A 24,333-nucleotide genomic window follows, 5' to 3' on the forward strand; every position below is an offset into this window, starting at 1 on the left:
TAGCATGAGCAAACAGTGTCATGTGACTGATAAAAAATGCAAGTACAACTTTAGTCTACTTCAATAGAAGTTCTCAGATAATAAAAGCAATAGTCCTACTGCATTCTGAATTAATTAGAATAAATCGAGAGTGGTGTATTCAGTTAAAACCATCAATTTTTTTTTCTTTTTAGGAAGATGGGCCCTGAGCTAACATCTGTTGCCAATCTTCCTCTTTTTTTCTCCCCAAAGCCACAGCACATAGTTGCATATGCTAGTTGTAAGTCCTTCTAGTTCTCCTATCTGGGATGCCTTCACAGCATGGCTTGACGAGCAGCGTGTAGGTCAGTATCCAGGATCTGAACCGGCAAACCCCAGGCTGCTAAAGCAGAACATGCGATGGGGCCGGCCTGGTGGCACAGCAGTTAAGTTCACAAGTTCTGCTATGGCGGCCCAGAGTTTGCCAGTTCGGATCCCCGGTGTGGACCTACACCCCACTTGGCAAGCCATGCTGTGGCAGGCATCCCACATATAAACTAGAGGAAGATGGGCATGGATTTTAGCTCAGGGCTAATCTTCCTCAAAATAAAATAAAAAAGAAAGCAGAGTGTGCAAACTTAACCACTACGCCACCAGGCCAGCCCCTAAAAGCATCAAATTTTAAGAGTAACATCTCTTACCTATCCCTTTCTTTCCATTCCCACTACCAGATTCTCTCATCTCATACCTGGTAGATTGTTTCCAAAGTTGGTCTAGCAATCACTCATTCCCATCAGCACATGACTTTTGCAGTGTCACTTCACTAGCCTCCCATTTAGAGTTGGAGTCTATTTCTTTTCCCACTGAATCCAAGCTGGTCTTATATCTGACTATAACCAACAAGAAATGATGGAGTTTGACTAACAAGCTTAGGCCTTAAGGGACCTCACAGCTTCTGTGTTCTCCTTCTTGGTTGCCAGCCACCAAGTCAAGAAGCTGGGGCTAGACTACTGACTGATGAGAGGCCACGGCTGAGAGAGAGGTCATGCGGAGGAGAACTGAGGAGCTCAGACAACAGCTAGCACCCAGGCCTCAAAGGTGTGAGCAAAGCCATCTTGGGTCTGCCATTAAAGCTTTGGGTCTCCCAGTAAAGCAAACTATGCTAATATTCCATACCCATGCTATCCATTACGGGAGTCACTAGCCACATGTATCTACTGAGTCCTTGGAATGGCTAGCACATCTGAAGAACTTCATTTGTAATTTCACTTGATTTTAACTAAACTTTAAATAGCTGGTGGCTACCATATTGGACAGTATAGAAGACTATTCCCACTCTAATTCATCCAACATAATTCTGCTGAAAGAACAGGGCACAGGACAGCAAAGAATCACTTAGCACCTATCCTCTCTGGGGCTACAAGTACATAAGCAGTGACTAGAGACGACTTGGTGGTGAAGAATATAGTAGGTCTGCCAACTGGTGTTAAAAAAGACAAAGACTTCCCTCCAACATTATCGAAAGGAAGGGAGTGACCCATTCTAACCTGATTTCATCCCCATAAAATGTGAGAACCAGAAAGGGAAACTGGCACACAGTGCAATATACAGCCCATGTCTAGCCTAGAGAAGTCCTGATTAGAAAATTAACTTTCAAAACTGTTTTCCTCATTTATTGAAAAAGAAAATTTTAATAGTTCCCTGGTTCACACATTTTTGAGAGAAAGGAAAGAAATTTGAAAGAGCCTACTATGTGTGTTAGACACAGCTACAAAGATTAATGCATTTAATTCTCTTAATCATTTTTTTCAGACTAAGCAAACAGAAGTTCAGAGAGGTTGTGACTTGCCTAAGGATCTAAAACGAGTTAGTGCAAGAGATAAAATTCAAAATCAAGCCTCCGGATTTCCCAATTACTATGATGCCTCCCCTATCAAGAATAAAAATTTCTGCCTGCCTTCTGAGATTTTCCATTATTTGGTCACCTAAGTAATTATTTCCAGTTAATGCCTTAACTCTTACCAGAGTGATCTCACTTCCGCTTCCCTTCACTTACAATCTCCTTCTTTCTTTTCTAATTCTACTCGCCCTTCAAAGCCCAGTTTCCCTCCCTTTTTCCTTGCTCATCTTAATCCCCATTGATTTCCCTCTCCTCTGAATTTTTACATCACTTACAATGGGCACGACATAATGTAGCACTTTTGGTTACATTGCTTTTCCCTCAAGTAGACCATAATCTCTCTGAGGACACGGGCCATATAAATCTTTGGAGGGTGGCAATCCCTCCAAACTTCCTGTTTCCCTTTGAGCCATGAATAGGTATTTCTGGAATGGATGAATGACCTAAGCTCAACAAATACTTCTTGATTAATTAAAGTCCGCGCCACACTCTCACGTTTTACCCTTTGCTTAATCTACCGCGCACCGAGCCCTGCTGAAATGCCGAGCGGAGTATCGCAACCGCGACCAGGCCACGTAACGCTCTCCGCCCGCTCCGGCACGCCACGCCCAGCCTGCTGGCAGCCGATTGGGCGTGGCCCAGCCTAGAGGAGGCAGGGTGGGCGTGGCGTGCGTGAGTGAAGGCGTGGCGAGAAAAGAAACCTACGCTCTGGATCGGACTCGGTAGTCTCCGGTAATCCTCGACAATTTCCGGCAACGGTCTCCTCCTCCGCCGATTCACTTCGGGTGTTTCCGGCCTCCTTCGGACTTTTCCGTCTGGCTCCCGCGCGTATCTCTCCACTTCGGGTATTTCCGTGTCCCGCTCGGAGGTACTCGGCAGTCTCTCGGCCTCCCCCATCCCCCGGTAACGGTCGCTGGTGAGTTTAAATGAGCCGGGGCTGGCCGGGCCGGAGCCGCTACGGGGGGGGCCTGAGGCACTGCAGAAAGTGGGCCTGAGCCTCAAGGATGACGGTGCTGCAGGAACCCGTCCAGGTAATGAGAACCTCGTTCTCTGAGGCTGGGCTCGCAGCCTCGGTCGGGAAGCAGCGTATGGCCACTCCGCGGCCTGGTGCGGCCTAGGCCCGGCGGCTTCTCCCGCCTCCCCTGTGCCGGGTCCTGCCTATCCTCTCGCCAGTTCGGAGGCCTCGCCCGCAGCCCCCGCCGACTTACGTTTGGCCCTCTGTCGCTTCTACCCCTCGTGTGAGCTGGGTTCGGCGAGAATGGCTTGGTCCCCCTCCGAGCCGGCGTCCGCCCGGCCCCTCCTGTCAGTCCGGGGGCCTGGCCCCGCCGGCGTGAGAGCTGAGGGGCCGAAGACGCGCCCCAGGTGCTCTCGTGCCTCGGGGATGGCTGGGAAGCACGTTTGATCGGAGCTTGTGCGATCCTCATAATGGTGGGGCAAGTTTGGGGGAGGGGTGGGATTGTTTTTGTTGTATGTGAGGGGGGAGGGGGGTAGATCGGTGTTTTTAATACTAATTTTTATTTCGGTAACAGACTTTGAAGCCCACGTTGCTTTTCTCGCTCAGTGAATTTCCCACTGGACAATGATCTGAGAAGAGAACTCCAAGGCCCAGCGCCGAGGTGCAGGCACCTGTACAAGGGGCGGGGGTGGAAACGGCACATCTGGGTTTTTCCATGACCTGTGCCGGGGGACCAGGAGCGTTTTATTGTGCATGTGTGTAAGGCGCTCAGGAAGTGAAAGACAGATAGTGGTTTTACCATCCGCTTCACTGTCCTTCCCCCGCCAAGGTGTGCCTTGACGCACAGGGCTCCGCTGGCATGGAAGAAACACTACTGGATTTTAAGTGTGTGATGCAGTGCCAAGTCATTTTCCGCCTTGCCACCTGAAGAAACTGAATCTTTTGTCCCTTGCTGATGAGCCAGGGCTGGGAGGTTTGCAGCCCACCGTCTGATCTTTAACTGGATGAGAGTTGACCTCTGTCGACTGCTGTCATTGCGTCATGGATTTTCTCTATTTTGAAGTTAGAAAGCAAACCGATTTTAAAAATTACTTTATAATGCCCTTAATAGGCCTGTGATATCAAATAGTAAATATTTTAATACATCCCTACTTCCCTATTTGCTTAATTCTTCACAGGATGAAATACCAATTTCTCCTAGTTTGGCTGCTTTTCCAACTTTTTACATATAGCAGCTGTCAGTGTTTGAATTAATGTAACGTGGGATTCTATTTTAGCAAATTTACCTGTTTGTATGTTGTACCAGTGCTTCCAAAGCTATTTCTTTTCATCCAAATTCCTCTTACTAGTAAAGAGTCTCTTGTAAGATTTTTTTTTTGAGGTTTAACATGAAATTAGAAGATGCTATCTGTACCTTCTTAAATGGATAAGCGGATCACTCAAGTTGTTTAATATCTGTTTCATAGTCTTGTAGTTTTGTCTTAATGCTACATTTGCCTTCTCTGGCCCCAAAAGACTTCTAAAATGATAAACTAGTTGTATTGCTAGCCTATAACCACTATTTTATAATAATTTCAACTTATATAAAAGCATGGAGAAGAAAATAAATATGGAGCCTATTCCTAGGTAGTACCCATCGGGTTTCCTCTTTTCCTTAAAGTACTCTTAGCAGTAATGCAGGTAGGTATTTTTAAGGCTTTAATGTCAAATTTCTCATTTTTTTTTCCCACACTACCTTTATCCATTAGATTTGGGGATGGTGGTAAGAAGTTTTAGGATATGGCATAGTATAAGAAGAAAGAAGAGATCTGGAGCAGTGGGAAGAACACGCAATTTTGGCTACAATGATAAAGATCAACTGATTAGAGATAGTACTGAAAATGGGAAAGAATTAGGAAGAAAATAAAAATAGGACTGATAAATAAGATACTGTATTTAAAAAAAAAACTATAATAAGTGATTGCGTGTATTTGTAAAGGAATGAGAGTAAGTTGGAAAGTTGTTTCCTTTCTTGGGATGCCTCAGGGTTTGTGGTGTTACTAGGAATAGGAAGAAATTGAGAGAAAAAAATGAGCGACTGTTCTCTGCTGCTTTTTCTTTAAAGTTTTAATGTGGAATAGCCAGTCTGACATAAGCTAAATATAAGCTCCTCCAAATTATCTCTCATAGAAAAGTGTTACTTAATATTTGAGTCTCTACAAAAATCCCTCTTATTATGAGACAGAAATTCTGTCAGTTATTTTTAATGTAACTGGGGAAGGCACACTACCCTAAATGACTTCAATCAGTGCTAATTTGGAGGTTTATAAAATTCACCTGATGAAATTGATAAAAAAAGCAAAGACATTTTAATAGATTTATCAATCATTCATGGGGGTGGGACTTCACAGTTAGAAGTGTTGGATGAAGTTGTAAACAAGTCTTATAAAAATTGCCTTAATAAGCAGTGTGGTAAGTGGGTACTATACACATAATATCCTTTTAGAGATCATTAGATAGTGAAGGAATACTTTTGGCTTGGGTTAAGATGTGCGGGAACAGCATTTAACGTGGATTCAAAGGATACAATATTTCAAATAACTTAGAATTAAAGTTGGTATATTAAGGAAAATTGTGTTAGATGACCAAAAAAATAAAAAATGGCTTTACTGATGTCAAAGATTTATGTGAACAGTTTCAGTAAAATTGCTGTATTCAAGAAGAGTAGAAAAAAATGAAATTTCTAAATATATTTTGTGATTTTTAAAGTGTATGTGTAACTAAATTGATAATAGGCATTTGACTATTTGGTCTTCATTCAAAAATTTATATATTCAAGTTAGCTGAAACACATTTGTTTATGAAATTTTCCTTTGGAAAATAGGAGATTACCTTGTATTTAGGTACAATATAGTATCTTGAAGACAGTGCTACATAGTACCCGAACTGAGAGAATAAGCTTTGGGAAGTGAGAGTGGAGGAGGAAGTCACCGAAAATACATAATCCTTTAATTCCTTTATGGACTAGTATCCTAATGTAGCCCTTCTTGTGTTTATCGTCTATAGAGAGAGAAAGCTTTAGACAAATAATCACAAATTAATAATTACAAACTGTGATAAGAAGGACACTATAAATAGGGTGTTAGGAGAGAGACATAATAGGAAGGACCGGACCAGAGCCCAGGTGTCTGGTTTGCAATTGGATCACCAAAGGAGGTACTGCAAAACAGCAAAAAAGTTAAGCAGCAGCCTCCATGAAAAAAAATCAAACAGGAAAGAATGTTGGGCACCTTCTATGTGCCAAACACAGAAGAATATAAAAGACATTCTAAAACCTCTAAAAAGGATGTCAGGAAAGTCTTTTTTGAGCAAGTAACATTGAAGCTGAGATTTGAAGGTTGAGAAGGAATCATTAACTTGAAGAGCAGTACATGCAGAGGAAACAGCATGTACAAAGTCCCTAAGACAGCAGAATTTGTCATTGGAAGAACTGAAAGAAGACCAATGTGGCTGTAATGGGAGGAGGGAGGCAAGAGTAAAAACAGTCTTAGGATGAAGGTAACCTGAACCAATGTAGTAGCAATAGTAGGAAAGAGGTAGCTAAATTCAAGAGAGATTTTGGAGGTAGAACCAATGAGACATGGAAATTGATTGGGGGGCAAGGAGCAGATCAAGATCGGCTGCCTGGATTTTGTTTTGGTGGTGCCATTTAATAAATGGAGAATCCTTTGAATGGGGGACAGTTTGAAGGAGGACAATTAAGAATTCTGTTTTGAACAAATTCAATTGAAAATATTTGTGAAACCAGCCATTAGAAATGTGGAGACAGGGGCCGGCCCCGTGGCCCAGTGGTTAAGTTCGCACGCTCTGCTTTGGCGGCCCAGGGTTTCGCTGGTTTGGATCCTGGGCGTGGACATGACACCGCTCATTGGGCCACGCTGAGGCTGCGTCCCACATGCCACAACTGAAATAGACAACTCTGTACTGGAGGGATTTGGGGAGAAAAAGCAGAAAAAAAAAAAAGATTGGCTATAGTTGTTAGCTCAGGTGCCAGTCTTTAAAAAGAAAAAAAAAAGTGGAGACATAACCTCTAATCTTTTGAGGGATCCAGTCTTGTTGGGAAAATAAGAATGCTTAACAAGAACAATTGGGTCATGTTATAAGTCAGTGTGTAATTGATTGCACAGATAAAGAAATTCAGGAGAGAGAGATCCTCATAGACCAGAAAAATGGGAAAGATTTCTTGAAGGGGTAAAACTTAAAGCTTTAGAAGATTAAAAGAGTTTGAATTGGTAAAGAAGAAAAAGAATATTCTTTGCATGGAATGGCATGAGCAAAAACCCAAAGTTGAGTATGGTGTTTATGAACAAGAGAACAGTAAGATATTATAAAATGGGAATTGAGAGCAGGAAGGCATAAGGTTTGGCTAGCCAGGCAGAATCAGGTTATAGGGGACTTAACATCCAGGCTGAGGAGTTTAGATTTAATGTTTTGGCAATAAATAGCCATTATAGGTTTTTGAACAGAAGAATTATGTAAGGAAAGCACTGCTTTGGGAAGATTAATCTGGCGCTTTTGGGAAGGAGGGACAAGACTAGAGTTGAGAGACATACAGGTTAATAGAATAATCCAGTTACATGGTCATATACACCAGGGTTTCTCAGTCTTGGCACTATTAATGTTTTGGGCAAGCTAATTCCTTGTTGTGGGGGACGCTGACCTGGGTATTGTAGTGTTTTGTAGCATCCCTGGCTTCTACCTACTAGATGCCCCCTCCATTTGTGATAACCAAAAAATGCCCCCTAGTCATTGCTAAATGTCCCTTGGGGGGCAAAATTGCCCAGATTGAGAACCACTGATGTAGAACTAAACTAAATTATGAGTTCTAGAAATTAGATTATAATGTTTAATAGGAAAATTCCACAGTGATTTTTTTCCTTATACTTTCTTATATTGTCTGAAGCTTTTATGGTCTAAAAAAACGCAGCTATTTTCTTTTTTGACAAGAACAAAACAGAGCAGTTTATGTGGTCACATTTAAGTCTGAATTTTTTGTACAGTTTACAGAGGTTTGCTTATATTTTAAATGATATTTCATGTTTAAGAAGAGCAAGTAAGTAAGGAGCTTTGCCGTTTAATTTTTATGCTGTTGATTTATCTTTTAAATTAATGCAACCTAGGACTATCCCATTAATTTAATCAGTATAATTTGTCTTTTAAACTTTTTCTGGTGGGGCAAAGGGTGTTGCTCTGTTTGGTTTCATTCTTAGCAGCATTTCGTCCATCTGGCTTTAGTTTGTAGAACTCCTGAGCTAATGCACTGAGTAATATTCTTTTAGGCACAGCTCCACACCAGCAGTTGGGCAGGAGTAGATGGATAACCAGAGGGCTAATCTTAGCTATTTGTAGTGCCTTAGAGAATAGTCCATTCTCCACCCTATTTCTCCAGAAGAGACACCATCACTCAGGAACTTAGAGATGCTTGAGCAGAGTGGTGATGGAAGCTGTATGTGGGATTCTCCAAGAGGCAAGTTTTACTTCTGGGATATATGGGAGTTTGAGTTGTCTGCCTTCACTGTCTGTTTCTGACCCTCTTAAGAATTGGTGATAAAGGAACAATGTTGTTCTGAGCAAAGCTTGATTTTAAATCTGAAACGGATAGAACTGAATATTTTTCTTTCATTTCTTTAATTTTAAGGAGACAAAAAAATTCAGAATTTTGGGACTTTCTGGCCACGGTACATATATATGTGTCAAATTTTCCTGGTGATCAGTAGTACTAAGGTAGCTGGAGAATCGTTTGGGTCTTTTGTGGCTTAATGTTACAAAATAAGCAATTGTGGTAGATAGGGTGGGAGATGTTACATAATGGAAACTATAAATTATATTTATTGAGTTTGTTTATATTAACTGATGGGAAAGGAAAAGATTTTAAGTGCCTAATGTGTGCCAGTGAGTATACTAGGAGCAATATATATGTATCATTTCATTTAACACACACAAGTCCGAGAAATAGAGCTCCATTTATCAGATAAAGAAATTGAGGCTGAGAAAAATTCAATAATTCCCCCCAAATCACACTATTGAAGTGCTGGCACACAAATTTGAACACAGGTTTCCAGCATCAAATTCTGGACATATTCTTTCTACTCACCATCATCACATGATGAGTAGAACATTTTCTACTTTCTACTTTCATTTACAACAAAATTAAACAAGTAGGTTCTTAGGAAATCCCCACATTTTATAATGGAGTAATTAGGTAGTAATTATTTGCATTATAAAATAATTCTTCTAAGTGCCACAGAGTTTCTTTCAATAGAGATTTCCAGAGATCCTTAACTATTGGACATAGGAAAATACAGAGAAACTGAAGACTAAGCCTAATATATAAGATGCTAACAATGGACTGCCAGAAGTCAAAGATTGTTTATTCATTCAACATACATAGTTAAGCACATGCTTAAAAAGTACCTAATAGATGCTGGGAGTATAATAGTGAGCAAAAACAGATGTAGTCCCTACCTTTCTAGAGTTTATATTATAGTGAGGAAGGTATTACTCAAATATTCTCCTAAATAAATGTAAAATTTCAACAGTGAGAAGTATTACAAAGGAGGGGTACTTGGTGCTATTAGAGTGTCTAATAAGGATGCCTAACCTCATCTAGGGGTTCCATAAAAGGCTTCCCTGAGAAAGAACTCCAGAGAATGACTAGAATTTGCATAGTTTGGAGGAAAGGAGGAGTGTGGCAAATAAAGAGGACTGTGTGTTTAAAGGACCTGAGGCAGGAGGGTAACATGGCAGATGTGAGGGGCTGAACAAAGTTCATTGTGCTAGCGGGGAGAACATGATACAAGGTGAGCTCGAGAGGTAAGCAGGGACTATACCACACTGCCTAGTTGGGTGGCTTTGGTTTTTATCATTAAGGACAGAAGCCACTGAAGGATTTTAAGCAAAGGGGTAATATGATCAGATCTGATTTGTGACAAGCTCAAAGGGAGAGAATGGCTTGTAGGATAGAAAAGAACTCAGAGGCCAGATAAGACACTATTAAAGTAATCCCGAGAAAAAACGGTCTGCCTCTAAAAGTAAATGTTTGTTGAGTTTCTTCCTTTCAGTATTACATAGTTTAAATGAGTATCATTTTGAAAGATACCTGTATGCATGGTTCCAGAATCCTAGGTCATTTATGGTCTGGTAGAACACCAGAAGACCAGATCAGTTCTTATGGGGGATTAGAATTTAGCCAGGCAGCGTGCTAGACTTACCTCAGATGGAAGTGTTTACCCTTATCTTGCAGATGATTAAAACTAAAGCTCAGAGAAGTGACAAGGTCATCTTGATTTGCACGTGTCAGAGGGAGCCTCGTTATCTGTCCTGGATTGGAATGCGGAGATCATATTAAGCATTCAAGAAATAATTATCGACTCAAATTAGATTTGAATACTCTTTAGCCTATTGTTTTCTTAATGACGTATTTTGAGTTATGCAGTCCAAATGTTGAAATTGTCTGAGGAGAACACTCATAGTTTATCCCTTTATCTTTTATCTCTCTCTTTGCTATGTTGTAGTATAGAGGAGATGTAGGCTGGATAGCAGTGATTCTGTAGTATATTTAAAACCTGCTCTTATAGTCACTCCTTGCCAACACCATATATTTCTGTTCTAAAGTTCAACTTCCCAGTTGTTTGATCCGAAAACAAAAGCACAGTGATGACAATGACAGTGATCTAATAGGTGCCTATGGAATAATGCCTGGCTTATTCATAATTTCTTATTGTCAGCGTAGACCTGAAAATCCAAACTGTTAAGGCTTTGTACAGCCTACCTGAAGAACTTGATTTTCTCAAGTTAGTTAGGTTTTTTATGTTATTTGTTTTTTTACTGAAATCAGTATCATACAGCAAGTAAAGTAAGTGCTCAATAAATGTTTATTGAATGGATGAATGATATCTTTCAAAAGTGGTAGTCACATCAAGATGATAAGGCAAATGGTCTGTGTAATATGGAGGGAAGTATATGACATGATCTAGGGTGCTATTAACCAAGAAAGACTGGATATCTTTCAGGAATTTATAGATCACACCACTGAGAGATTTATTGCCCAAAAGCTTCATCTATTCCAACCCGTCTGTCAGACTGTGACCCCTATCTTCCTACTAGATTTTTGCTTTTTAATGTTTCGCTTATTGTGTCAAGAAAGAAACAACTAGGTGTTATTTTATATTGTTTTACATTGTGAACCTTAATGTTCTCTTTTATTCATATTAGCAAACGTTAATTATAGTAGGAATGTCTTAACTTGTGTTTTACCTCCAGATTGGGTTTCTAAAAGTTTGTAGGTCACTAAATGGAAAATGGATTCAGAGTTCCAAAAGAACTACTCATTCAACAAATATTTATTGAGCATTCACTATGTTTAAAGGCAGTTATCTAGGATAACTAAGGAAATAACTAGTTAAGTAGGATAACTGGAGAATTTAGAGAAAAATAGCATCTGGTCTTTGTCCTCAAGCAGCTGCAACCTAGTTAACCAAGTAATACAACCAAATCTGGTAAACGGCCTGATAGAAAAAAAAAAGTATAAACAAAATAGTCTAGAACCTCATAGAGTAATCAATAGTGCATGGGATAGATCAGTGAAGGCTTCATGAAAGGTAGAGGAACAGGTAAGCTGAATTTTGAAGAAAGGATGACTAAAATTTCAGGAGATAGAAGTTAAAGACAAAGGACAGCCCAAACAGAGGCAACAATATTGGCAAAGACTCTGAAATATAAAGATACAGTGGATGTTTAGGGACCCCTGGGGTCTTTTTCTGGTGCTAGACCACAGGTAGCTTTGGTGAGATGTGAAAACAAAGCTGAAAAAGGGAGATTTAAGCCAGGTGGGATTTGAGTAGTTTACTAAGGAGTTTGTGTTTTATTTTGTAAATATTTGTTTTGTAAACTTTGTGGGGCTATCCGAGAGGAATCATTAGAAAGTTTTGATCAGAGAGGAAGACATGATGGTGATAATGATGATGGCAGCAGCTAAAATTTGTTGAGTAATTATTAGGTATGTGGTGGGAACCATTATGTTCTTTACTGGAGTCTTATGTTTTAAATGAAGAGACTAAGACTTAAGAAACATTGTTACTTGCCCAAAACACAGAACTAGTAAGTTGTGGAATGTGGATTTAAACTCAAGCCTCTCACTTTTGTCTTTGTGTAGCAGTGATAATATGTTTGAGGAAGGTAATTCTAGGACAGTCTGGATAACATTACATCTTGCAGACAGGAAGACCACTTAGGAGACAAAAGTTTAAAGGAAAGATTTGTTGTGGACTGGGACTAGTAAAGAGGGGATAGATTCTAGGTACCTTTCTTCAAGTGGAATTCTGTAAATGATGGTTAGGTTCGTTAACCAGCCTATTAAAAGCTTTTAAATTCATAATGCACCCAAACTGAATTACCAGTGCATTCATTATTTCATGTATACTTACCCAACATCTGTGACTTTGATTGGTAAAAGACGTGTTGAGTTTCAAACAAGAAGTACCTTTCCTAGTCCTGGCAGCAGCAGTGCTCCTCAAGGCACCAGGACTGTAGTCGTCTCTGATATGCAAAAGAGAAAGGTCAGTAACCTGTCTCTTCCCCTTTTAAATATCTAAATTCAATTCCACACATATTTATTGATCACTTACTATATACCGGGCTCTAACACTGCCTCCCGTCAGCTAGACGAGTGATTTTTGATGAACCAGGATATCCGTGAACTCCTAACCACTGTATACAGACTTTTTGTGTGTGTGCATGTGCTTTTTTCTGGGGAGGAGGTCCGTAGCATTCGTGTTGTTCAAAGGAGTGTGCTATAAAAGGAGGGGGAACTACTTATCTAGAAAAGTAGAAGAATGGTTCTGAACCCTGAATTCTTACCAGTAAAAAGGTTAACAAATAAGGATATCTGAACTCAGTCCCAGCTTGCAGGGATTGTGAGTCAGTGGATTTGAGGTAGAGCACCATCAAGCAAGGGTTGTTAGCCACTGATCTTGAAAGAAGTGACACTAAAGGGACTCCTTGAACACGGAAATTATTTGTTAGTTATTGTACTCCCAGCGTCTCGAAAATGCCTGGTATGTGGTAGGTACTCAATAAATATTTATTGAATGAATGATTACTAGAACCCTCCAGTTGAGAAAAGTTTAAAAAGACACCCCCTTCCCCCAATTGCCTTATCATTCACAGTAAGTCATGCTGGAATCAGTAAAAAAAAGTTTCCTCGAGCAATAATAGTACATACCTTTGTATTCCGAATAGCTAAGTATGTTTTTGATATCCACCACAGGCACATGCTATCAAGAGAAGTAAAGCCGAAGAGTAGTAAAGAATAGGAACCTCAGATCTTTGGCTAATGGGATGTGGAAGAGTTAGCAGCAGCAAATATGGAACATTTTATTGGGGGTTCTGGCTGTTTCAGGACAGCTTGTTTTGGGTACCTTTTTTATTTAGGTGGCTCTAATTGGGGATGCATCATATAGTGATCCAACAGTCCTTCCTAAGAGGTCCTATTGGTATTTATGGCCTTCTCTTTTTTTTCTCTTCCCATCTTCTTTATTCCCCGAGTAATAGAGAGGACTCCTCCAAGTACTGAGACTTTTTAGTGTGGTATGGTATTTTAGTATTATGTGTATTCCTTTCTGTTAAATTGAGGGTCATTGTGGGATTAATTTATATGGAGGTTTTCCAGAAACAAGCAGATATGACAGCTGGCAGAGACCTGAAGTATGGCAAAATTACAATTATATGAATCCTTTTATCTTCTGGAAATTATGAGTAGGAATATTGGGATAAATCAGGCTTTTTGGCAATGAATATCTTTAGTATGGTGTCTATAAGCATCTGAAAATTGCAGGATTTCTCTTATTTAGTGCAGATAAATCATATTTTTATGTACACTGTTGGAATCATCTTAGAGGATATACCAACTACTTCTGAAAATATTGGGGGTAGAGTGAAATGGTAGTTGATAGTAAATTTCATACCAAAGGGAGATTTCTTTGTAGCCCAACTAATTTGGGTAGATTATGAAAGGAGACGATTTATTTCCATTAATACGTAGGATGTTTTAGTAGGCGTAAGAAATGCGTTAGGGCCAACAAGAGATCTTGGAACTTGAGTAATTCAAGTCTTTCTTTTATTTATTTATTTTTTTTAATTATTTTTTTTTTTTTGGAGGAAGATTAGCCCTGAGCTAACATGTGCTACCAGTCTTCCTCTTTTTGCTGAGGAAGACTGGCCTTGAGCTAACGTCCATGCCCATCTTCCTCTAGTTTATATGTGGGATGCCTGCCACACCAGGCAGGCGTGTGAGGGGTTGTGGGTCTGTGCCTGGGATCCGAACTGGTGAACCCCAGGCCACTGAAGCAGAGCACGTGAACTTAACTGCTGTGCCACCGGGCTGGCCCCCAAGCCTTTCTTTTAAAGCAAAGGGACATGGCCTGAAGGATTAGAAATTATTTTATTCATAATATCTTAAATTAACATTAGATGAGAATTTCTTTGGCTTTGGGGATTCTGTTGAGCAGGGAGGTGTTTAATTAGATTAAGTCTTTTAGATCAGTCCTTTTTAAACTTTACTATGCATATAAATCACCTGGGGACCTTGTTAAAATGCAGACTCTGATTTGGTCGGTCTGGGATGGGTTCTGAGATTCCACACTTCTAGAAAGTTCCCAGGGGATGCTAGTGTTGCTGCCCCAAGGACCACACTTTGAGTAGCAAAGTTTTAGATAGTTCTTGAAGTAGCAGAAAATGTCTAGTTTAAAAATGCTAGCATTGGAGGAAAAATTCTCCCTGTGTTAGTATAGTTTACTTAAAAATAAGTTTAAATTCTTGTCGTCTTCCTTTCCCTTGTGTCTGGATGGGAATTGTCAGTTCAGACATCCCTGAGACTTTATAAATTTAGACTCTACAGACAATAAGGTTAAACAAGAGCCTCTAGAGGCCTCAAATGAAGTTAATTTACCACTTTTTTCTTGAAGAAATAGAAAACTACACTCTTGAGGCAAGTAGGTCATCAACAAGAACTCAATTTAAAAACTTGTTAATATTCATAATAATGTTATTAAACATTTGCTTGTTCACTAAAGTATTTGAATTTTTATTATATCCAAGGCATGTTGATCACTTATCATGTAATCTAGATTTACTGTTATAATGTTAGCTAGTGATCTTCATTAGGTAATCTCATCATACTGGTTTTATTGTAACTTTATTAAATCATTCAACAAATTATGAGCTAGAGTATATACTAAAAATAGCATCTCTGTTGTATCATGATCAGTTGTGAGATATCTCAAAAGTAGTTACTAAAAATATGTTGTTGATGAATGATTTATTTTTAAAAATTAATTGGAGACTTTCATATCTTATAATATGACAGACTAAAAATTAAAAGAAACTGAGAGAGCTTAAAAGAAACTCCTGATTTAGTGCTCCTAAAAATGCTAGTAAAACATAAATATATATAAACAATTTATGTGATAGACTAAAAGTTAATGTTATATGACATACTTAAAGGAGACTTCTCTGGTTTGGTCCTCCTAAAAATGCTGGGTAAAACAGTAAGAAAAGGTAAATTGCCCAACAGAAAAATGTATGACAGATGAACAGGCATTTGCTAAAAGACCAATAAACACGAAATAAATTACCAATGAACACAGCCTCATTTTAATATTCAGAGAAATGCTAATTAAAAGCACTAGATTTAACATCTTTCAGATTGGTAAAAATTAAAGAGTTTGACACTCATTAGTGTAGACAAGGATGTGGAATAATGGGAACTCATACATTGTTGTTAGGAGTATAAATTAAACCAACAATTTCAGAAAATGATTTGACATTACCTAGTAAAGATGAACATGCACATACTCAACAACCCAATAATTTCATTCTTAAATATGTATCCTAATTTGGAGAGATTCTTAAACATGTACTCCAAGAGACGAATACAGGAGTGCTTATTGTAGTGTTATAACTGGGAAAAAAAACTAGCAATAACCCAAATATCCAAATGCTATAACTGGATAAAATACATTTTGGTGTGTTTATACAAGGGAAATATTATTTATTCACCAATCAAAATGAATGAACTCCAGTCATACACATCATCTGGGATGAATTTGCAAAATAATTTTGGGTTACAAAAGCAAATCATAGCAGAATATATACAATATGTTTGTATTTATTTAAAATTCAAAAACAGGAAAAGCTAAATATTACATTGCTTAAGGATGATATATACAAGTGTATAAAAACTGAAGAAAACTCAAAGATTAACAAAATTCAGGGAGGTGGTTTCTTCTTTAAGTTAGAGAGAGGTTATGTGAATGACATAGGAAGCTAAAAAGATGTTGGTAATATTTTATTTCTTGAGCTGAATAGTGGTCCATAGGTCTAAATGTTTTGGTTTATTGTTACTTAAAATGTCTTCTGGGGCCAGCCGGGTGGCACAGGGGTTAAGTTGGCACATTCTGCTTCCGTGGCCTGAGGTTTGCTGGTTCGGATCTCAGGTACAGACCTACACACCACTTGTCAGGCCATGCTGTGGCAGTCATCCCACATATAAAATAGAGAAGGTGTTCTCAGATGTTACCTCAGGGCCAGTCTTCCTCAGCAAAAAAGAGGAGGATTGGCAGCAGATATTTTAGCTCAGGCCTAATCTTCCTCAAAAAAGAAAGTCCTTCTATCTGATATATTACTTTTTGTGGTATGTTTCATAACTCTAAAAAAGAAAAAATATATTCAAATAGATTAAATGTTATTCCTATGATAGCTTTACTTATTTCTATTCCAGTATACTTCTTTGAATGGGTGAGAATAGGGTAGCATTAAAGGTAATCAGTGGGGAAGTTTTTGTGGGAAGATGACATACATTTGAACATCTCCCTCATGTTTATCATGAAAAATTGTTGAAAACTACTGCCATAAGTTTAGAGCAGTGTTGTTTAGTGGGGTAAGCAGACCTATAAACAAATAACTGTAAAATAATATGAATGCTTCACTAGAAGAGGTATGTTTACCCAAAAAATGGCTAGAGACTAGCCAGGAAAGCTTTAAACAGTAGATGCTATTTAAGGTGCGTCTTTAGGAATGAGCAGTTTATAAGAGGAGGTAGGTGAGTTCATTCCCCATGTGAAGGAAAAGGAATACAAAGGGACAAAGGCCTAAAAGTCCATCGAGAGTTGAGTGAGTAAATTCAGATATGTTAGCCATACTGTGAAGAGCTTTATCTAACACACTATGGAGTTTGCACTGTGGGCATTGACGTTTTATCACTTAAATTAGGGATGTTGATTTGAGTATTATGTGCAAGGCTCTGTGTTAGGAGTTACCTTGAAATTGCATGTGTTTGTATATTTATATTGTTTTTCCTCCACTTGCAGGCTGCTATATGGCAAGCACTAAACCACTATGCTTACCGAGATGCAGTTTTCCTTGCAGAACGACTGTATGCAGAAGGTTTGTAATCTATTCATTTCTATAGAACCATAAATGAAATAAAATATATGGAATTCCATCACTTTTTATGACTGTAACAAGATTCTGGGTATCACTTGTTTTTTCTTTATGGTTGACACTAGTTCATAAAAACTTTTCCCTGTATCTGTGTAGTTCCCTTGTGTACTGCTTTTAATGACTGTAGGGTTGCTTCAGGTTTTACACTATGGTTTACTTAATCATTTCCAAATCTTTAGGTACTTCTTTCCGTTTTTTGTTTTGTTGTTTGGTTTTTTTGTTGTGTTCATAATAATTTACATCATGGTGAAATTTCAGTTATACATTATTTCTTTTCTGTCAACCATAAGTGTTCCCCTTCACCCCCTGTGCTCACCCCCCACCCCCCTTCCCTTGGTAACCACTGAACTATTTTCTTTGTCCATGTGTTTGTTTATATTCCACATATGAGTGAAAGCATATGGTATTTGTCTTTCTCAGTCTGCTTATTTCACTTAGCATAATTCCCTCCAGGTCCATCCATATTGTTGCAAATGGTATGATTGTCCTTTTTTATGGCTGAGTAGTATTCCATTGTGTGTGTGTGTGTGTGTGTGTATATATATATATATATATATATAACATCTTCTTTATCCAATCATCGGTTGATGGGCACTTGGATTGTTTCCATGTCTGGGCTATTGTGAATAGTGCTGCAGTGAACATAGGGGTGCATATGCTACTTTGGATTGTTGATTTCAAGTTGTTTGGGTCAATACCCAGTAGTGGGATAGCTGGGTCATATGATATTTCTATTTTTAGGGGTTTTTTTTGTTTTTTTTTTTTAAAGATTTCTTTTTTTTTTTTTTAAGATTTTATTTTTTCCTTTTTCTCCCCAAAGCCCCCCGGTACATAGGTGTATATTCTTCGTTGTGGGTCCTTCTAGTTGTGGCATGTGGGACGCCGCCTCAGCGTGGTTTGATGAGCAGTGCCATGTCCGCGCCCAGGTTTTGAACCAACGAAACACTGGGCCGCCTGCAGCGGAGCGCTCGAACTTAACCACTCGGCCACGGGGCCAGCCCCTATTTTTAGTTTTTTGAGGAATCTCCATACTGTTTTCCATAGTGGCTGCACCAGTTTGCATTCCCACCAGCAATGTATGACGGTTCCCTTTTCTCCACACCCTCTCCAACATTTGTTATTTTTAGTCTTTAAATCTTTGGAAAAATGTCTGTTTATATCTTCTGCCCATTTTTTGATTGGGCTGTTTGTTTTTTTGTAGTGTGAGTTGCTTATATATTATAGAGATTAATTCCTTGTCAGATATATGATTCGCAAATATTTTCTCCCAGTTGGTAGGTTGTGTTTTTGTTTGATCCTAGTTTCTTTTGCCTTGCAGAAGCTCTTTAGTCTGATGAAGTCCCACTTCTTTATTTTTTCTTTTGTTTCCCTCATCTGAGAAGACATGGTATTCGAAAAGATCCTTTTAAGTTCCATGTCAAAGAGTGTACTACCTATATTATCTTCCAGTTTTTTGGTTTCAGGACTTCAAGTTTTGATACATTTTGAGTTTATTTTTGTGTATGGTGTGAGATAATGGTCTACTTTCATTCTTTTGCAAGTGGTGGTCCAGATTTCCCAACACCATTTATTGAAGAGACTGTCTTTTCTCCATTGTATGTTCTTGGCACCTTTGTCGAAGATTAGCTGTCCCGTAGATGTGTGGTTTTATTTCTGGGCTTTCAGTTCTGTTCCATTGATCTGTGTGCCTGTTTTTGTACCAGTACTATGCTGTTTTCCTTACTATGGCTTTGTAGTACGTTTTGAAGTCAGGCATTGTGATGCCTCCAGCTTTGTTAGTTTTTCTCAGGACAGATTTTTTATTAGAATGGTTTATATTCTTTGGCTAAGAGGTTGAGTTTAGAGTCTGCAGCCTTCGTACAAACCCTAACCCTGTCACTTAAATATGCAGTTGGATACCTTAGGCAAGTTACTTATGTCTGAGTATTTTAGATTCCTCATCTATAAAATAAAGATAATAGTAATTCCCTCATAGAATTGAAGAATGAAATGAGGTAATGTATTTAAAGCACTTGGCACAGCCCTTTGGCATGGTAATAAAATCTCAGTAAACATCTGGCAATGTATGTTTTATTTCTGTCATTAATTATTCTATTTCTCTTTCAAAAATGCTAATATAGATAATTATGTACAGCTTTTTTTTCCTTTAAGTCATTGTATTGGGTTATGTACTCTGAAGTGGAATTTACAAGTCAAAGGATGTGATCAGTCCTACAACAAATTAATTTTTGCTTCGTTGATAACCCATCAGAGAGAGGTGTAATAATCTGGAGTGTCACCATCAGTGGAGGACTTCCTTCACAGTCCTATCAGTATCACATTTGGCCACTTTAATGTATTTTTGCTTACTTAAGAATCATGAGGTATCTTGTCTTGCATTTTTATAACTATGAGGGTATTTTCTCAAGTGTTTGTGTTAAATTTATTCCTATTTCTGTGAGCTACATCTTTATGTATTGCATATTTGTCCCTGATTGTTGCTTTTTAATCTTAATTCTATTGTTTTTATTATTCTATATTTAAAATTTATATGTGGTGTAACTCATGAGCTTTGTCATTTATAATTTCTCCTATTGCTTCAGTAGCTGGAAAATTGTCATCTTTCTACACCTACAATAAATATATGGTTTTTGGTAGTTTAAGAAATTTAAACAGCCAGCCCTGATGGCCTAATGGTTAATGTTTGGCATGTTCCACTTTGGCAGCCCAAGTTTGGTTCCCAGGTGCACAACCTCACCACTCATCTGTCAGTAGCCATGCTATGGTGGCAGCTCACAGAGAAGAACTAGAAGGACTTACATGTAGGATGTATACAAATATGTACTGGCTCTTTGGGGAGGGGAGAAAAAAAAGAGGAAGATTGGCAACACATATTAGCTCAGGGGGACTCTTTCCCAGCAAAAAAAAAATTTGAAGAATTTATCATAGTATTATTACTTAATTTATTCAATATTACTTATTAAATAATGCTTTTTTTCTAATACTTAGTAAGACCTATCTCCCATCATTTTTTTTTCTTTTCAATTCATTGTTTGGTAAGACATCTTTACCTTTTTTTCTTTCATTTTTCCATATACATTTATTATTGCTTTGAAATTTCACAAAGATTTTGATCAATGCCGACCCATAAGTATATAAGTCTATACATTAATCTAGGAAGTATTGACATCTTACTGTATATAACCTTCCCAACCAGAAACAGTGCTTCCTTCTTTTAACTCAGGTATTTGTTTAATTCAGTTTTCTGCTGTTTGTATAATCTCCTATTGGATTACTTACCAAAAATTTTTTGTATGGTAGTACCTGAGCTTTATTTTTGTGTATTTTATGTGTTTCTGCATGAATTGATAGTGGAACGTTTCTGCTCAGTTGTATGATTTTACTCTGGTAGTAAGTGCTCAGTAGCATAACTGCAAGCATAAGAAAGTAGATATTAGGGGTTTGCTAGGCATGTATCACAAAAGAACAAGGGATAACAACATCAAGAATATAGACAAGGGTCCATCCCGGTGGCGCAGTGGTTAAAAGTTTGCATGTTCTGCCTTGGCGGCCCGGAATTCGTGGGTTCAGATCCTGGGTGCAGACATGGCACCGCTCATCAAGCCATGCTATGGTAGGCATCCCACATATAAAGTAGAGGAAGATGGGCACAGATGTTAGCTGAGGACCAGTCTTCCTCAGCAAAAAGAGGAGGATTGGTGGCAGATGTCACCTCAAAGCTAATCTTCCTCAAAAAATAAATATATATATAGACAAGATGTGGACCAAGAAATGTAAACTAACTAGGAAAGGTAACACAGAAAGGTCTGGGTAAATCAAAGAGGATAAAGAGAGGTACCAGAAGTCCAGATGAGATTGAACTGAGACATGTATGAGAATAACGTAGGAGAGGAAATCTGTGAACCAGGTGTAAAAGTCTTTCATTAATGAAGCAGAATGTCCTGAATTTAGTAGCTGAGAATTATGAGAAGGTATAAACCTCAGGAGCAGGGGATTTCACAAAAGGGCAAAGAGTAATGCTTGGAAATAGTTTTGAGAAGCAAGGAGGAAACCAACCTTACCTTCACTCCAGTGAGGGAGTTAGCATCTCTTTGAGCGTGCTGTCAGGTCTGGGGGTTCAATGAGGAAAGTAGGGAAGATCTGTGGAGCAGGTGTCTGAGGTCCCAATGAAAGATTTAGAAGAATGGGAGGCTTAGAAGAAGATACATGGGGCTGGCCCCGTGGCCGAGTGGTTAAGTTCGCGCGCTCCGCTGCAGGCGGCCCAGTGTTTCATTGGTTCGAATCCTGGGCGCGGACATGGCACTGCTCATCAAACCACGCTGAGGCAGCGTCCCACATGCCACAACTAGAAGGACCCACAACGAAGAATATACAACTATGTACCGGGGGGCTTTGGGGAGAAAAAGGAAAAAAAAAAAGAAGATGATACAGGTTTCCCTTGCTTTTTGAAAGTTCGGTTTATGCCACTTCACTTTTAGGAATGACCTGCATTAGTACCTGTTTTTGCTAACTGAAAGAAAACTGAAGATTTTCGTTTTTACGAAGAAAGGTGAAAAGCAAAAATAGCGTTCAGTGTTTGTTTTGCAGCCAGCCATTATAGGGTCATTAGTGCACTCAGGGCAGCGAGAGTGGCACCACCACACTCCTTCCCTGGGAACTACACTTGGTAGCTCAGCATCAAGCCGCTGTAGCTTTGAACTGTGTCTGTGAGATCTGTGCTTTATCTCGATTTTTTTTGTGCATCTGTTAGCAAGATATATCCTAAGGTAATTGTTTCTTCACTTTATGCCATTTCAGCTTACAAAGGGTTTCATAGCAGTGGGCTTTCGGTTAGCGGGCGAAACCCGTAATACAATAGATTGCCCTGCTCTGCTCAATTATGTAAAAGCAAGGTTTATTATGAATGATCTCCTTACGTATATTTTCATTAATACCTAGGCAGCCTCCATGTTTTGCTGTCTTATACTTCTTTCTTTTTTGAATTTGTTTATTGAAGGTTAGGCAGTTTCTAGTTTATTGTACTAGTTAGGCTCCAAAAGATTATACTTTAGCAATTTCAAATTCAGGTGATTGGATTTTCATATAGAATTGAGGCAGGATTCCAGGTTAATCCACATAAAGCTGTTTAATCCACTTTCTATCTGTGTCTGATATAGTGTTTGACACTTGGAAAGTTGCTCAGTAAATATTAGTCTCTCTCAATATAGAACCTAACCTCTCTGTTTAACTGTATTTATATGAAGGAAGATCTTAGAATGTAAGTGCATAGGAGCAGATACTATCCTAGGTTAATAATAATAACAACAGTAACTTCTACCGCTTATTGATTTCTTCTTACTGTGTACTGGGTACTCTAGGTACTTAATTCCTTATTTAGTGTTCAATAATCCTATAAAATAGACGTTATTGCTATTTTAGAAATGAAGAAACTAAGATCAGTGTTCAGTGGCTGTAAGTGGGTAGATCTTTATGACTCCACTTTACCGAGGATAAGAAGTACATGCCACTTCTCTGCTTTACAGTAGACATCACTAATCCATCACAGTACTCATTCCCACTGAACCAACCTCAGAATTCTTGTCAACGCAGTGTTGCTGGCTGACAGTATTTGTTGACCAGAGTAGGTATGCTGGATGTAACCTATTTGCCCCTTTGCTCAGTGCCCTCCTATGCCACTAGTGGTAGCGCCTGTGTTTTAGGGAAAACATCCAACGGGGCTTGAGGCTAAAGTGATTGATAGGTAGCATGCTCTGTAAGTCAAATTCTTGAAATAATTTCTCAATTTCACTAGTTCCTTGTCACCCATTTGTCTTTCTCCTAAGAGTTTCCTAGATAGCCTGAGAAAGACTGTAGTATAAGCAGACTGGTATAAGAGAGACTGTCAGCTCAGATATTCGTGAGCCATATGATCTTAGGCGAGAAGTAATTCTGACCCTAATTTTCCTTATCTTAAAAATGGAAGAAATGGGGGTTGGCCCAGTGGTACAGTGGTAAAGTTCGCACGTTCAGCTTCAGCGGCCCGGGTTCAGATCCCAGGTGCAGACATGGCACCACTTGGCAAACCATGCTGTGGCAGGCGTCCCACGTATAAAGTAGAGGAAGATGGGCATGGATGTTAGCTCAGGACCAGTCTTCCTCAGCAAAAAGAGGAGGATTGGCAGCAGATGTTAGCTCAGGGCTAATCTTCCTCAAAAAGAAAAAAAAGGAAGAAATGTATCTATTTAACAAGATAGTTTTAAGGACTAAATATAATAATCTACTGTAGCTTCTGGCACATGAAAAGTCCTTTACAAGTTCACTCTCTCCCCTAGCATAGCCTAATACAGTGGCTTTTCAGACTTTTTTTTTTTTACCCTTATTGTATATGATGCACTCTAATATTTTCTTTTTGAGTGTCTGTTGTTTTAGTGCAAGTTGGTACCCACTGAATTGACTTCACAGTCCACTAGTGAATTGAGACTTGCTGTTTGAAAAAACTGTCCTAATCTGTCTCCCTCCACATCCCCCTCCACCATTATAAGCACCTATTTTTCCTTTCCACTGGCAATACCTGATCTCCTTGACCAAGGTGTTTTCCCATTGCTAATTAATTAACTGTTGGACAGGAAATAGATTTAAAGCTTTTTCCCTTGTTCTGGTAGATAGCATATAGTGCTTCTAAAATTCTGTAAGGTTTTTAATTGTAATTATATATATTTAACGGTTAGGGATGAATAGAATACATGATTAGGAACAAATAGAAACCATCTTAGACTCTTTGGGGAAAGAATACATTAATACAACCAAAATGGTGGTTCCTTAGAGAGATAGATATGATTTATTTATATTCAGAAAACTAATGAGATGTAAATTTTGTGTAATGGTGGGCTTTTTTGTTTTTTGGGGGGTTTTTTTGGCGAGGAAGATTGGCCCTGAGGTAACATCTGTGCCGATCTTCCTCTATTTTATATGTGGAATGCCACCACAGCGTGGCTTGATGAAT

General features: G+C 38.8%; 1 protein-coding gene across 13 annotated transcripts in view; it reads left to right on the forward strand.

The window, feature by feature from the left end:
• Positions 1-2,192: 2,192 nt before the first annotated feature.
• CDC27 (cell division cycle 27) overlaps positions 2,193-24,333 on the forward strand; it is a 67,905-nt gene continuing 45,764 nt past the window's right edge. For 4 of the 13 annotated variants that reach the window (XM_008535007.2, XM_070560249.1, XM_008535008.2 and 1 more), the window contains exons 1-2: positions 2,583-2,889; positions 17,219-17,294. In XM_008535007.2, the coding sequence (XP_008533229.1) occupies positions 2,863-2,889; positions 17,219-17,294 (103 nt within the window). In that variant the 5' untranslated portion in view covers positions 2,583-2,862. Of the gene's footprint in view, positions 2,890-17,218; positions 17,295-24,333 lie in introns of all 13 variants that reach the window. The other 9 variants (XM_008535010.2, XM_070560251.1, XM_070560253.1 and 6 more) reach the window with 4 other exon arrangements.

This window comes from Equus przewalskii, chromosome 10, assembly GCF_037783145.1.
Source record: "Equus przewalskii isolate Varuska chromosome 10, EquPr2, whole genome shotgun sequence".
Classification (NCBI taxonomy): Eukaryota; Metazoa; Chordata; class Mammalia; order Perissodactyla; family Equidae; genus Equus; species Equus przewalskii.